General features: G+C 38.2%; 1 protein-coding gene across 2 annotated transcripts in view; it reads right to left on the reverse strand.

The window, feature by feature from the left end:
- SOX5 (SRY-box transcription factor 5) overlaps positions 1 to 15,353 on the reverse strand; it is a 289,213-nt gene that overhangs the window by 84,044 nt on the left and 189,816 nt on the right. For both annotated transcript variants that reach the window (XM_030468324.1, XM_030468323.1), the window contains exons 7-8: positions 13,847 to 13,967; positions 845 to 930 (exon numbers count right to left, since the gene is read on the reverse strand). In XM_030468324.1, coding sequence (XP_030324184.1) covers positions 845 to 930; positions 13,847 to 13,967 — 207 coding nt within the window. The remainder of the gene's footprint in view (positions 1 to 844; positions 931 to 13,846; positions 13,968 to 15,353) is intronic.

Genomic DNA, 15,353 nt, shown 5'->3' on the forward strand with positions numbered 1-15,353 from the left:
CAAGGCATGTAACAAAAACCAAACTGGAGATGGACATCACATTTTCCTAATTCCAATGACTTTTGAGAAGTAGGCAGGCTGATCAGGAAAACTTGAGGGACTTCTTCACTGCTATCATTGAGACCAATAGACATATCCTCCAAAATTTAGGATGATAGCAAGTACTTTGAATTGGATACATCTGGCCAGATCTTTAACATAGCTCAAAAAAATTCTTTAGTATCTTTCCACCTGTTTTCTAATTGCCTACATTAAATTATAGGATAATGGCTAAATATGTGCACTATGGAAGTTCCTAAAATGTGCTGGGTACCATAAAACACTGCAGGAGGGGCCAGTCATTGCTCTAAAGAGCTTACAGCCTAAAGGGCCATAATCATGTTAAGTGACTTTTAAGCAGTTTAAAAGTGCTTGTCAGGACAGAGTTTTTCTGCCCGGCAATGCCTTTCCTTTCCTCTTTCTGCTTTACACCCAGCCACAAGTCTACAGCCTGCTGCACAACCACCTCATGCAGAATAAAAGCAAGCAAACTGCTCTGTGGATATTTAAAACTACAAGCCTGAAAGTCTTGGAATTGACAATAAAGATACACACACACAGAGAAAAAAAAAACAAACCTAAAAGAGACCACAAAAAAAACCACAACAAAAATTTCCCTTGAGATAAAAAAAATAATAATAAAAAAATATATGATTTGACGGCTCTTTTCACTTCAGATGCAAATTTTACATGAACAAGAGAGAAGCCCCCAAACCTTGTTAATTGCATTGTGTTCACATGGAAGAGAAAACTGTCTTGGGTATTGACTTAACCTTTGCCTCTCCCGCATTGTTGTGGGACTTACCTGCAGTTGGAGAGGGCCTAAGCCCGGTGTTGCTGCGGCAGCAGCTGCCATGGTAGTTGGGATCAGCTGAACAGGGTAAGGGTCACCTAAGTAAGAGAATAATAGAGGCGTCAGCACCTTTTATCTACTCTCCACCTGCAAATTAAAGTCCTGCATTCACTCTTTCCAAAAGCCTTCTTTTGTGTGCCTTGTTGAGGCCTAATGAAAAGCTCTATTGTGCAGCCTTTTACTAACACTCTTTTCACAATTCTGGCTGAGAGAGGAATGTGAATAAAAGGCACAAGCAATTAAGGCGGAAACCTCATCCTTTTTCATGATGTATTTAGGGAAATGGGAAAAAAAAAAAAAAGTGCACATTGATCAGAAGGCTGCACTTCAAAAAAAAAAAAAAAAAAGAAAAAAGATGGGGGTGGAGGAGAAGCAAAGGAAAACAGTACAACCTTGATAAGATCACAGCATTAGAAGAGGACAAATTTACAAGCTTGTCTAGAATATGAAGTTAACCAAACTCTGTTCACTGTTAGTAAACTGAGCCTCACACAGATCAGACATGGCACTCCCTTGACTACCATGTTTTCTTTTAAGTGAGAAGAAAAAAAAGAATACATCTTGCTTTAGTTTCAAGGTTTGATCCTGCAACAGGAAAAAGCATGTGAAGGAAATCAGATACAAGCCTCTGAAATTCCTGCACCAACTCCAATTCATGACATTCAGTTTTGCTTCAGAGGGAAAACTACTTCGGGTTTACTAAGAACTGCATTGTGCTTAATGAGATAAAGGGACTCAGTACAGTTCCAAGAAAAAGTTGCAGGCAAGGAAAATTATCTGAGATGACAAACATCAAGATGGAGACTGGCGTGTTTTAATGTTACAGGGAATCACTTTTAGTCATTCCTGACCTATCTGATTTTAAAAAATAAACATCACACTAGCCATTCAACAAAACTATTAAGAAAACTGGTAAAAAAATTTTAAAATGTTACTTGCACTGTATGGCTTCTCCAAATAGAAAAATGTTTAATACTTTTCACTCAGATAAGGATCAGATCACCAGAGCATTTATGTATGCGATGCATATTTTCTATAGCATCAAAACAGTCACTTCAAGTGAGACTATGGAAAAGGCAGAACACTTTGTCAGGAAAATCTATCTAAACGTTCCTTTGAGAGGAAGACTAAGACTTTTACTTCTTTTTTGAGTGAACTGGAGAAAAAAAAAAAAAGGCAGATTAAGACAGCAATGCAGGTTGTTCGGTACAGTTATTAGTAGTTATTATTGAATTAAAGTTTATAAAGCTACCATGCCTAAGTTACAGAAAACAAGGGGAAAGAAATTTGTCATGTTTTCGAAATGTTAGGAACAAGCTGTGTTATTGTATGCAAGTTCAGAAAAACTGCTAATGTTCATGTTCCCTTTTATAATGCACCCTTCTTTACAAAGATATTTTCATTCAAGCCTTTTGATCTCCTGTTAAGAATTAAATACCATAACTTCTATAAATGGAAGGCCAGAAAAAACTGTGCTGGCAAAGCATCTTAACAGACATTTAAGTGAAGTGTGCCTTTTTATATTTAAGAACATTTTAAATAACTCTCTACTGATGGAAGCCTTACAGTCTTTCAAGGCCAGGCAGCCAAGCAATGGGAATCCAAAGGTCCACCCAGGCATCAGGCATCCCCATTCAACAAATGTCTCTGCACTAGCACTAGGCACAACTTCTCTGTTTATTTACTTATTGTCAATGGTTAACAGATTTCCTGACTTGCTTGGATTTTTTTTACCCCAGAGGCTGCCATTGTCTCACATTTTCCCATTTCCCTTTGCTTTAACTGAGTCATCCACCTTCCACTTAATTTCATGGACTGCATTAAGCATTTCTCTGACATGAAATTTTCTGGGGACTTATTCTGTGACCCAAGTAGTGGGCCGTAAACTCTGTGAAGATACAGAAAAGAAAGAGACAGAGGTCAGAGACTGAGGGTGAATGATGCTTAGCTGCTTCCATGTCACTACTAGCTCTAAGTCTAACCTCCATATAATTGTGTTCTCTCTAGATGGGGACATTTTGTTCCAAAACCAGCTACACAAATAACAAAAAATTATTAAAAATAAATTATCTAAAATTATCTAAACTTCAAAGAAATAAATTAGGAAAAACTTTCTCACTAGAATGTTGATTCTACAGACCATTTAAATTTTGTAGTTACAAATTATTTGTATTAAAACATACAGATTAATATGTACTGTCCCACATTCCTCTTCTCTGCACAAACATGTATAAGCCTCAGCCCATCTTCCCACAACCTCTTGCTAATTCATAACTCCCACTATTCTCACCTCCTTAAAAAGCCAGGAAGATTCCCATACTCTCATCTATTGATGTATTTCCTACCTTTTATAGTTTGTTTAGTAGATATATCAAGGAGATGCTTCTGAGAGAAAAACATTTCCCCATTGCCACATCCATATTTGGCCATGCAGACAGTCAAAACCACTGGTTTTGTTACATGTAGGTAATGCCTCTGGGTTGCTAGAAAGCAACTTCTACACCTAAACATGCTAATGCAGGTTTTTTTTATTCTAAGGAAAAAAACCTAAAATTCCTCCTACAAAAGGATTCTAGCTGTGCAGATCTAGTCTCTTCCCTCTGTGCAGATCTAGTCTCTCCCCCCTTCAAGTTTGAAACCATTTCCTATTTTCCTCTCGCTATACAGCCATGTGAAAAAGCCCTACCCCACTTTCTTGTAGGCCAGAAAGCCTACAAGCCAGGCTTTTTAATTCACTTTTTAAAGGGTTTTACATTTTTTCCAGTGCTCCAAAGTATTCTGAAGACACAAAACCAACAAACAAATCTGAATGGTTTCTGTAACCTATTATGAATCTTTGTTTTTGTAACACCCTCGGCTATCTTGTGCTTTTAGGGGGTTAGCAGTTGTTTTCATGGAGAAAAGCACACCCTGGCTGTGATGCAATTCTACTTATACACAGCACATCCACTTTCCTTCTCCCACACAGTAGCAGCAAAGAAACTGAAGGAAGATACTTTAAGGAGTGGAGACACCACTGGGATTTGCCATCCACTGTGTTTGCCCTGGTGTAAATGTCTAACACAAGACCACCTCTGTATGGAGGAGCTCACTGCCCATAGAAGGCAAAACACAAAGGAGTGAGGAATATGCTCAAGCACCATGTCATACTCTGGGTTACACAACAGGACAGTGGTAGAGCCAAGATTAAAACCCACAAACAACTCTTCAGGCTGTGTCCTTCCCAAGGAATGATCCAGGCCCTGTACCAATGAGGAGGCCAAGCACTTATATACTTGCAGCAACCCTTTAAAATACTAACCAAGTTTCCTCTCACAATAAGGACCTGCTCACTCTTTGCTGTTACTCTAGAGCGTGATACCTTTTGCTACTGTGCTTAAATTTATTCCTGTATCAGACTGCAGGTTTGCCTGAGTATTTCTCGTTTATCCTGAAGTCTGGGAAATAAGTCTTAACTATTTCAATGTTTTTTACAGTAAATATCTTATTTTTAGATACAAAAAGTTGCTACATTTTTTCCCAAGCTCTGAGAACATTCCAAGAATGTGAGGCAAGATATAGTTATTAGAAATAGATACTTCCCAAGCCATTCACAAGTTTTCATCACTGAAAACACCAATAAGTTCTCAAAAAACTATACATTTCAATTCATGAAATTCAGTACTAACCTACTAATGCGAGCAGGCAGGAGTGTACGTTCCTGCACTTTTCAGTTACCAAAAGATAAATTTTGTGTATGCCTTTCAAGTTCTGAACTGTTTCTCATCATAAGTGGACTTACAAACAAAGTACCAGTGAGAAGCTTTGATGTTTTGTTGCTGCTGCTTTTCCTCAGTACACTATATGGTTAAAATCTGGAGCAAGGCAAAGAGATTTATATTGTAGGAACAAGCTAAATATTATTACATTAGCTGGCATATTCTTCTGTAATACAGCTATTTCCCAGCTACTCAGTGATAATCACTTTGAGGAACAGGATTATTCAAGACTGACTACTTGAAAAGAGCACAGAAGGATGTACATTCTGGTGATACAGCATCCAGAGAAGTGCATGGGATATGCCAAGGAGGTTTATCATGGAGCACCTGATGGGGTGTATTAGAGGTGCTGGTGCACATTGTGAACAAAGGAGAATGCCAGAAGCTCACAAAAGAATGAAGGCAAGGCTGAACCCTCATTTCTGTGCCAATTCTTTATCCTCTTTCTCAATCCTTCTTTTGGTCCGTCTTCCACAAACATACCCAGAACCTCTTCCCTGATAATTTATGCACTGCAACTTCTTTCAATCTCAAATCACACCTTCATCCTTGCCCAAAATAATCTTCCAAGATCTTGCTTACAAGAGGATTTTTCATGAAGTACTTTCACTTTTAAACCACTCTTTCTATTAACTTTCCCCATCATCCTCTACTGAAAACACTTTTCTGAGAAAGTCAGTTGTGGTGCAAAGCCAAGTAAACATCCTGTCCCAAAACACAAAATAACAAACCTGTGTGTTTAGGAAGCTCCATATTTTAAACTGACTGGCTACCAAGCTCACGTATTTGAAACAACTGCATATTTGTGAAAATGTAATGGTGGTTCTTAAACCAGTGATATGTTTTGCAAGATTTTATCAAAGGAATTCAGTAAGTTAAAAAACATGATTTTTTTTTAAACAAAGAAAGCATAGGAGCTAGCATTATCTATGTTGCACCATACACCTAAATTCATGGATTTTGTATTCCTTTTTCTGTCACTCATCTCATTTATTATCCTTCATGGTGTAATCCCCCCTAGTGTCTTGTCTTGTTTCCTGACAGGCTGCAAGCTCTTCAGAGCAGGCACAATTGTCTTACTTGCTATATAAATCAAGTTACATGCTAATGTTAAATGATAATGTTTTGACAGGATTTTTAAGTTGAACCCAATTATAAGAAACAATAGAACTCTCTGAATTTCTTTCCTGATATATTTTTTTTTTTTTAAAAAAAAAGATACCAGAAAAGATGAAGTAGTTTTATTTCCTATGATTCTTTAAAACTTATTGTTTTTCTCATACCTGTCTGTCAGGGAGAGAAAGTGAAGAAAGTTGGAGGTCATGAAGGAGAAGAAAACACTGTAAAGAATATAAAGTGTAGGAAACAAAAGCAAAATGAATGCTAAACTAAATTCAATGAAAAATAATGGAATAAACATTTCCTCATAGTAGAATCTGTTACATGAAAAGGAATACTTCAATTCTTTCCCCTATTTTTGACAAGTTCTACAAAAAGCTACAATAATTTTACACACAAATTATCACTTAAGTATATTTATCACAGCGGATGGCTAGCGGACAGGTAAGCCACTGAACCTCTTTTATTCTCATCCTAAAAATATTTTTCTCCCCCCTTTTTTTTTTTTTCTTTTTTTTTGGTGTGATGGTAGCCATGCAGAAAGAGTAATGGGAGGCTGTGAAAGACATGAGAATTGTTCCCTGACTTCTGCCTCTAGGTATTGGGGATTTTAGATAAATAAGAAAAAGATTATGAAGGAGATGCTACCAGTGGCTCCCCCCCAAAAAAAAACCAAAACCTGATTTCCTGGTTTTCTTTAAAGATGGTTTTGGACTGTATTGACTTAGTGCTGCCTATTAGGGATTAGCTTGCTTTGTATTTTAGAGAAACAATTTGGTCTACAGAAGAGATGCTTTTGGAGGGACCTAAAAGCAGCCTTTAAACTTCTGTGACGAAATAATTAACAAGACAGGGCCAGGCTTCCTTGTTGGAAGACAAGAATCAATGGACCTAAAGTGAATCATGAGAGGACCAGATTTTCCCCACAAGGAGAGCCAGATTTTGAAACAGGCTGTTAAAAGGAGGGCTGTGCAGTCCCCATCCTTGGAGGTTTTCAAGCCCTGATTGAATAAAGCCCAGAGTAACCTAGTCTCATTCCCTAGATGACACTGCTTGGAGCAAGAAGTTCAACTACAGACTCCTGAGATCCCTTCCACCCAGAATAATCCTGTGATTTCCAGGGTGCCTTTTTTTTTGGTTTTTAATGTTCCTGTGGGATAAAAGACAGTTATTCAAAAGCTCTGAGTACCAAGGAAAGCCAATGTATTTCCACAGAGGTTTGTCCATGCTCATAAATTCAATAGCTGTATACTTTTATTTGGTTTACCAATTGTGGATAGTGGTGCCGTAACACCAGACATCTTTTATGGCCCAGCAACTGAACTGATCCTGTTTTCACAGGACCCCATTATTTTCCTTGGATGTTTTGTTTTAATTATCATTATTGTGGGAAGCCACATAAAGATGAGGGGCTAAGGGATTCTTTCAGTTAGAAATAATCTTTAGTTGTGTTGTTATTTTTTGCATTCCTGATGCTTTCCATTGCATTTGCAGCATTACAGAAGTGACACATTCTCGTGTATATGAAAAGCCAAAGTTGCTACCAGAATTTCCTCCTTCTTTCTGTTTCTGTCATCAATGCTATTACTCTTCTCTTATCCTGGGGGGAACATGAGGGTTTAGTCATATGCTCATTCTTTTTGAAGGCATAAACAGTAACCCTGAAAGATGACTACTATCTTTATAAAGAAGCTACAGTATGTGGTCCTCACAACACATGGTTCCTATTTTTGTCATTCTGATAAAAGCATAGCAATGCCAGTATTTCTTTTTTCTTGTGATTTGGTGATTGTCAATGACCTGCATGTCAGCTGATCCAGCTGACACAGTTAAGTCAGAAATTAGCACTCAGTCTCTTTTGAAGCCAGACACATGGACACTGAGCACAAGAAAAATTATAAGACAGTCCACATGATACTTCATTTAACAATGAAACATGTGACTGACTGAAAAACAGAGATACATCAGCAAATTTCCCTGCGGAAGTTTGTGGTATTTAACTTCCAAACATTAATTTTATTGTTCTGTATGAGGAACTAATTAACTGAGACTTTCGTTTTTATCGGACATTGGAATTATTGTTCAGAACACAGATGAACAGTAAATCCATCGTATTCTAATTTTATTAGGCTTGGCTTGTTCATCTCACACCGTTTTACCATTTTAAAAGGTAATTAGATACTTCATCAATAACTTTGTGTCCATTATTTTATTTAGAACACTTCCAGCAGCAACAAGCTGATATGTGAGACACATACAATGTACCTATTGTATATTCAGATTTTCCCCCCTAATTGGATATGGTTGAAATAGTGATTAAAGCACTTTCAGAAAACCTCATGTTGATGACATCTGACTTGGAACACAATATGATTTGTTACAACAAAATATCCACAGGGGAGAGGAGGCATGGGCAAAGAAAAACAATTCTTGTTTCCAAAATCTGGCATATTTCCATTAAAAAAACATAGGTATCAGTTATATAAAAGGCTACCCACTACTGCCTACTCTTTCCTGAGAATCTGCGAATAACCTGGAAAAAAAATTGGGAGAAATCCCACTTCTGGTAATAGAGACTTAGTAACTGTTCTTTCCTGAGAAAAGTAAACAAATCTTAAAAACCTCCATATAATTCAATTTGTTGCATACCTCAGTTTAGAAAACAAAGTATGTTGTTCTCCATTCTTCAGAGAAGCAACTAACTGGAATTCAATAGCCTTAATCATATTGAAAACCCTGAGGACTGGTACAACTTACCACATCACCATCAGTGGCGAGGCAATATTTTACTTCCTTTTTATGACAATCAACACATGTTTAAAGAAGTAGTGTAGTGCAGTTTCTGACATGAATCTTGCTTAACACCAAGAGTTGGGGAAGGGCCATCTTTACAAAGTTTGGGCTATGCTGTGTCAGGTAATTGTAAGCAATGCTGCAAATGCAGAAGCACAGAGGAAGGATGGGGAAGAGCACTCATACTACATTCTACTCCTTACAGAGAGTGAAGGATACCCATATACCAGTGTTCTAAGCCTAACTCCTTCTGTCTTGTCTGTAAATAGCTCCCCAGAAGCAGCCTCTTTTGCTTTCCCAACTCTTTATTTCATTCCCTTTATCATCTCTTGTACAGGAGAGACAATCATGCCTTAATACATATAGGCATTGATAAAAGCATCACACTACCTATGACTGAAGGGCAGTCTCCTCTGAGGTGGAACTATGCAGTTTTTAAAGGGCACAACACAAAACTTATCTTCTAACACTTACACTGTTTCTGTAACTTCAAAGCACTTCGCTAATATTAATGAGCTCTAAATAAATTCTAATTATTTCCAAGAGTGGCCCGAGCAGATCTGTATCATCTGGTGTGAAATCTGACTTCAGTGAAGACAACAGCAACAGCTTCTCAGACCTCAGCAGAGCTGACATTTCACTCACCATTGCTAAAATGCTGGGAGTCGTGTGTATTATCTAGCAAGTATTTCAAGAAAAGCTGAACAAGTAATAGCAGTAGTAACAAATGACAGGGTCAAGAAATGCTGGCTGACAATAAAGGGAGAAAGATTAAATGACCTGAGCCAATCTGCATAAACGTGGGAGAAGCTTTGCCACAGTTTGGGAAGTGCTGCAATCGGGCTCTGTTTATCTTCAGTATCAGTCAGTATGGAAGAAGCTCACCTGCTGCTAAAACCAGTTGGGGCTTTTAACTCAGGGGTCAACTCCTACCATCTCCTCATGCCACAGGTCACTTAGTTCACACTCCATTCTGAAACATCATCTCTTTGTAAAGAGATTTCCGTTATGCATCTATATAAATATTACATGTTATATATACAATAATAAACACATAACAAAGTTTGCATAAAAAATCAAAATACTTAAATTCCAAATAACACAAGGTTAATGGATAACCAGGTATGTAGTGAATAAGTAGGTAGCCGGTATTTTTCTTGCCAAGCATGGACATTATAGTCCATTGCATACTCTTAACTTTTCTCATATTAAAAAAAAACAAACTTTGGTTGTAAATCATAATATTAAAAAAATGTACACACCATGCAATTATATCTAGATATGGAGGTTAAAAATCAACTGGAACCATAGATTATAAATCTTTTTCCCAATTTGAAATGTAATCCTCATAGAAGTTCCTCTCTTTTTCTCTGCCAACTTTACCACCACACAATATGCCATAGAGAAAAAAGGGGAAGTGTCAACTTGTGTAAATTGTCCCTTATGCAATGCAAACCATCTGTTTGAAAAAACAAAACAAAATGAAAAACCAAGCCACTCCCAAGCATGATCTGCTATGGAGAAAAAGAAAGAAAAGGAAATTTACTCCATTGAACTGGAAGTCATAGACTGTGACCTGTCATGTAACCATGGAGAAAATATTTACCCCTCTCATCCCTGTATTTACCCAATTTTGCAAAATATTTGGAGAAGTACAAGTGAATAACTAATTCTGCACACATTAGAGACTGGTATTGTTGTATTCTTTTGAGCATTTTAGCTGTCTAGAATGTTTCCAATGAGGTAGGAAACCCAGCAGAGAAATCTGTTTTCAATGACAGACAGAATTACTCTCACACAGTGGTGCCACCCATGGGTCAGAAGGTCCCTGATTCCTCAACCACTGCAACCTGATGAAGTATAGGGGGACAAAGTATCAGTATACTTCTCCCTCTTCTTATACTCTTCTTTAAGCATCTGCCATAAGATGAATCTAAATGGACCCTGCTATGAAATGTTATGACTACTTTTGTGTAGCCTTCAGCCAAGCCCTCAGAAAAGGAGCATATGTAGAGAAATCAGTCTAGAGTCTCTCTCTTGATAAGTCATTAGTCCATTGGGAAGTGCTGTCTGAGGACAGCACACACAATCTGTGAAACCACTGGGAGACATACATTTGACCCTCTGGAGCTCTGATATGGACAGGTAAATCAGAAAGCATTGAGTAAGTTACTTTGGCTTCAATATCTCAGCTGAATGAAAGAAAAGCATCAGAATAACTAGGTATTCTTTTTTTGGGTTGTTTTTTTTTCATCTTTCACTGACCTCAAGGCTTAATCCCATATTCTCTTCCAGATGCAGCTGTGCTGGCTGCAGAGGCCACCATCTCCAACCACAGCCCCCTGCCAAAGGTTACCACTGCAACCAAGCTGCTTGTTTAATCACTTCCCAACATGTTTCCATTAAACTGAGCCAACTCAGTTTAAGCTATTTTAACAGGAAGTCCTTGCTATCCCAGCCTGAACAGAAGCAAGTTAAAGAGTGCTTAACCAAGAAGCTTGGCCAGTATGTCAGATACTGGAGGCAGAGCCATGAGCCAGTTATCTCTTGATCTACTTCTGACCTGCAGAGAGAAGCAGGGAGTTACCCAGCCACCAGGTGTGACCAACAGCACAACTCATTAGAGATCTGCAGGGCCTCAGAGGACACTGCTGAATTAGAGATACTCTTTTGGACATCTGACTTTTCAAAGGGGGAGGGCAGGTAACAGTATAAATTGCCCAGTAAAAAGGTGTCCTCAACCAGACACCTAATCAAGTTACTCAGCAACGCTAGCTGGTTATAAACATATTGGCTGTCATAACAGTTCCCTCTTCCCTCTCTCCAAGATTTTCTAATCTCCTTTCAATTGAGAAACAGCATATGCAAACTCTCATAGTTCTTTGGCTATTTGTGACTGGAACTGAGCTGTCTCATGGAGGTTTTTAATGTTCCTATGCACAGGTTGTTAATGCAAATAAAAGACTGAAAATTTGTCAATCTAAAAAAAAAAAAAGGGCAGAAGGCCTGTGAAGATGTAGAAGTAAAGTTCCATTTTCATAAGGTGCATATACCAAATGTTAAGCATACAAAGGCAGTCAGGCGAAGACACGGGCAGTGGAATTTTCAGAAGTTCATATGCAGGCCTTGAATTCAAATGCAAATTCAGTGAAACTTAAACTTTTAGTGTGCTGAAAAGCTGAGCAAAAAAAATCTGCACAGTCTCTCAGTGCTATATTGGTACTCCAGCTCAGGTCAAGATAGCACAGGTGACCATACTGAAGTTTATAGTACAAACATTTGCTAAATACACCTGAGCCATAGATCCTGGCACCCTTGCCACTCTTCAAATGAAGATTTAGTCTCCTGTACCACTCAGGTGGTTTAGAAAATTTATCGAAAGCTCTTTGGTTTATAATTGACCACATCTTTGCCAAGAGGATGGATACAGAGAAGGGCAGGGAGGAAAGCAGGAGAAATATGCTTTAATGGCCTGTCAAAAACATTACTTGATGTGAACATGTTACAGTTTTGAGGCAGCTATGTTTCACATTGCTACAAGCTTTCTAGGTGTAGCGAAATCCGTATATGGTTTTTTGTTTACACCAAACTGTGAGTAAAAAGAAAAAATCCTTTGGACTACTTATCACTTTTTCTCAGCTTCTCAGTCAAATTCAGTCAAACATGCCAGGGAATCACCAAACACAGAGCTGTCTTTTTCCACTGGCTTCTGCTCAGTCCTAGACCTTGGCATGCTGCTAATTCCAAGCCTTACTGCCAGGAGCAGCAGCAACTTTGCTCTTTTTTCGTTTTCATTTTCAAGGTTTCACAAGCATGCCATGTCATATGTACTTCATGGATGTGAGGAGATATAGGACTGTCTTACAGTTAACGTACATGCAATAAAAAGAAGGAAAAAACCCACAACAATCTCAGCTCATTCTATCCAAACAAGACTTCATTAACGTGGAACTAATTTAATCTGCCAGATATTTCTAACAGGGTATTTTCCTGACCTTTTCCAGGCCTACAGTTATGGTAGCATTCACATTCAGTGTGGCTTTCAGTTAAACATTTTGTAATGTGAATCACTACATCTCCCATCTGAGAGAGACTGAGTGTGAAATCACTGGAAGAACTGAATGAGCCTATGCTTTGGTACTGCAGCTGCTGAGGGATGTGAAGTGTTTTGAACAGGAATTTTCAGTAGTCGTCCCAGTCTGTAAAATATTAGGAAAAGAGATCAGTGCCCGAAGAGACTCAAGTTTGCTTTCAAGCACTGTATCTACAATGTTACAGAAACCGAAAGAAAACTGAAATCGTGGGCTAAGCCAGTTTAACTAAAATAATCTTTTTATGTTGCAACTTTCTGAAAGTGCTGCAGAGGCAAGTCCCGAGGAACTCAAAACAAGGAGTTACTCAATGACACAGATGCACACACTGACACGGATATAATAAAGCTAAACACCCATGCTAGAGACTAAGACTGGGAGAACCAGTAAGTCCTAGATAACAGTAAGAAAATTATTTGGGAAGAGTTATATAAGCACAAATGCATTAAAATAAGTCTACAAAATTCACTCCCTACATAAATCTATTAATAGAAATGGAGTTCCTCAATTTTTCTTTAATTTGTATTTATTGTCATCATGTTGTCAGGAACATAAAATCCTAGAGAAGGCTGAAATTGAATTTAAAAAAAAAATCTGGGAGAATTAAGGACAATATAAATCTTTCAAAGGTTAAAAATATAGATGCTATATTTTTTAGTGTTACGGTCTTGTAAATATAGTTTGTGTTAGTCCATCAAACAGAAAGGCATATGCTATCTTTGATCTCCGTGCAGAACCCCCATTGAGATTAATGTGAGTTCTGTGTGAAGAAAGAGACTAGAATAGGCCCTCAGCTCACAAATAGTATGCAGGCTGCTTCAGAAAAAAACCAAAACAAACCAACCATATTTTCTTACAACAGTGTTGAAATTTATTGGAAAGTTTCAAATAGCTTTCCTTCAGATGTATGTTCGTATGTGTGGTCATGAGCATGTTCACTTGTCAAAAAGATCTGTCAGAAAGAAGGTGCACAATCTCCTTGTCGTGTGAAATGTTTTGCTGTTATGTTGAAACACATACTTCATCTCTGACAATCTTTTCTCATGCAATACTGACTAGTTCTCTATTTTGCACTTATCTGTGCAAGCTAATGGCTTTGTCCATCTGGTGAGAGAGGTGATGCTTTCATACAGATTAGCATGAAATTGTGCCCTATGCCCACTTCCAGCTAAAAAACAATCTACAGGACTTACTGCATCCCGCTTTGTAGCTGAAGCCAGGAGGAAGGAGGAATCCTTGCTGTGCAGCTGCTGCTAGGGTTCGCTGGTCTGGAGGGAATACGGGAATCATTAATGGAGGCAGCTGACCCTGGACCTGCTGAACAGGAGAGGGAAAATCAAACGTGGAATTTTTCTGGGGAAAATGCTTATACACTTTCTTACACTTATGATCCAAGAGGTCAGGTTTGAATATGTTTCTCCATAATGGGGTGCTCCAGTAGCATCAACTATTCAGCCTCATCTTAATTACCAAGGCACTTGATATGAATTACACTAATCCAAAATAAACAGAAATATTCCAGTGATGCATACCTATATGCCAATTAACTATTCCCCCACAGTCCATATTGCCTCAATCCTCTTAAACAGGAGGGTGGGTTTTTCTTCCCTTTTATTGCACTGTGTAACAACAGCTCTGTCTCAAAACAGCAGCTTTCACCCTGACTGAGCCCAAACATAAAGATACACACACACACAGAGAAGTACAAACACATGTACTGGTACCATGCAGCAGTAATACAATTTTTCTTCCCATACACACGCACATATTTGTACATGTGAAAGGACAAGAGTCTTCGAGATGATAAGAGGAAAGGCTGAGACATTTTATTCACAAATAAAACACAGCTATGTCTCAAGAGCTAGCTGTTCAACATTGCACAGCAACTTTACACAACCATGCAAGTCAGGAAATGGAAAATATTATATTGTAAGTGGATACTGCAGGAGACTTAAGACATGCAGAAATTAATCATCAAAACTGGGAGTTGGCCATGGCACAAAGTCTAATAGTGTTGCATTTACCTAGTTCTGTCAGTTTTTAGTGACTAGAAATAGACATCAGCTTTACACTTCACACAGATGAGAAACAAAAAGTTTGATTAAAATGCTAAATGGCTGATTTTAATTAGAAACCCAAGTATTGACCAGATCCATCAGTAAAAGGAGACTTGAGTAATTTTTTAAGAGGTCATTTAGATTTTTAATGACACTGTAAAGCTAAGGCATTTGAGTTACAGATAAGATTATCACGGAGTAAAATTTAGTTTGAGGTCTGCAGCTCTAAGAAACAAGGAAGGATCGGGTGTTGATAGACACCCTTTTTTGGCCAGAGGTGTAAGGTGTAACTCCCTTCATTATTGCCTTCAGAGCAGAACTGGCAGAGGAGAACCTGCTTCAGACTACAGTGTCTTGTCTTAATTTTTTTATTTTATTTAATCTCCTGAAGATCCAGGAGGTGTCTCAGTTCACCAGACACTGGTACAAGGCAGAAGACTGACATGAACTTTGGGAAAGTAGCTTCTTCATTTATGCCAGGACTTGTCAACACCTGTGTGTGTGCTGACTGCATCTTTATAGTCTGAAACCATCTGCAGGGATTGAGTTGAGCACCGTGGACCAAAAGTCTTGCACTGGGAGATTAAGGTTGTGACTTAAGCTAGAGTAGATGGAGCCCTACTCACTCAACTGACTCGATCCA

Source organism: Calypte anna, chromosome 1 (assembly GCF_003957555.1).
Source record: "Calypte anna isolate BGI_N300 chromosome 1, bCalAnn1_v1.p, whole genome shotgun sequence".
Taxonomy (NCBI): domain Eukaryota; kingdom Metazoa; phylum Chordata; class Aves; order Apodiformes; family Trochilidae; genus Calypte; species Calypte anna.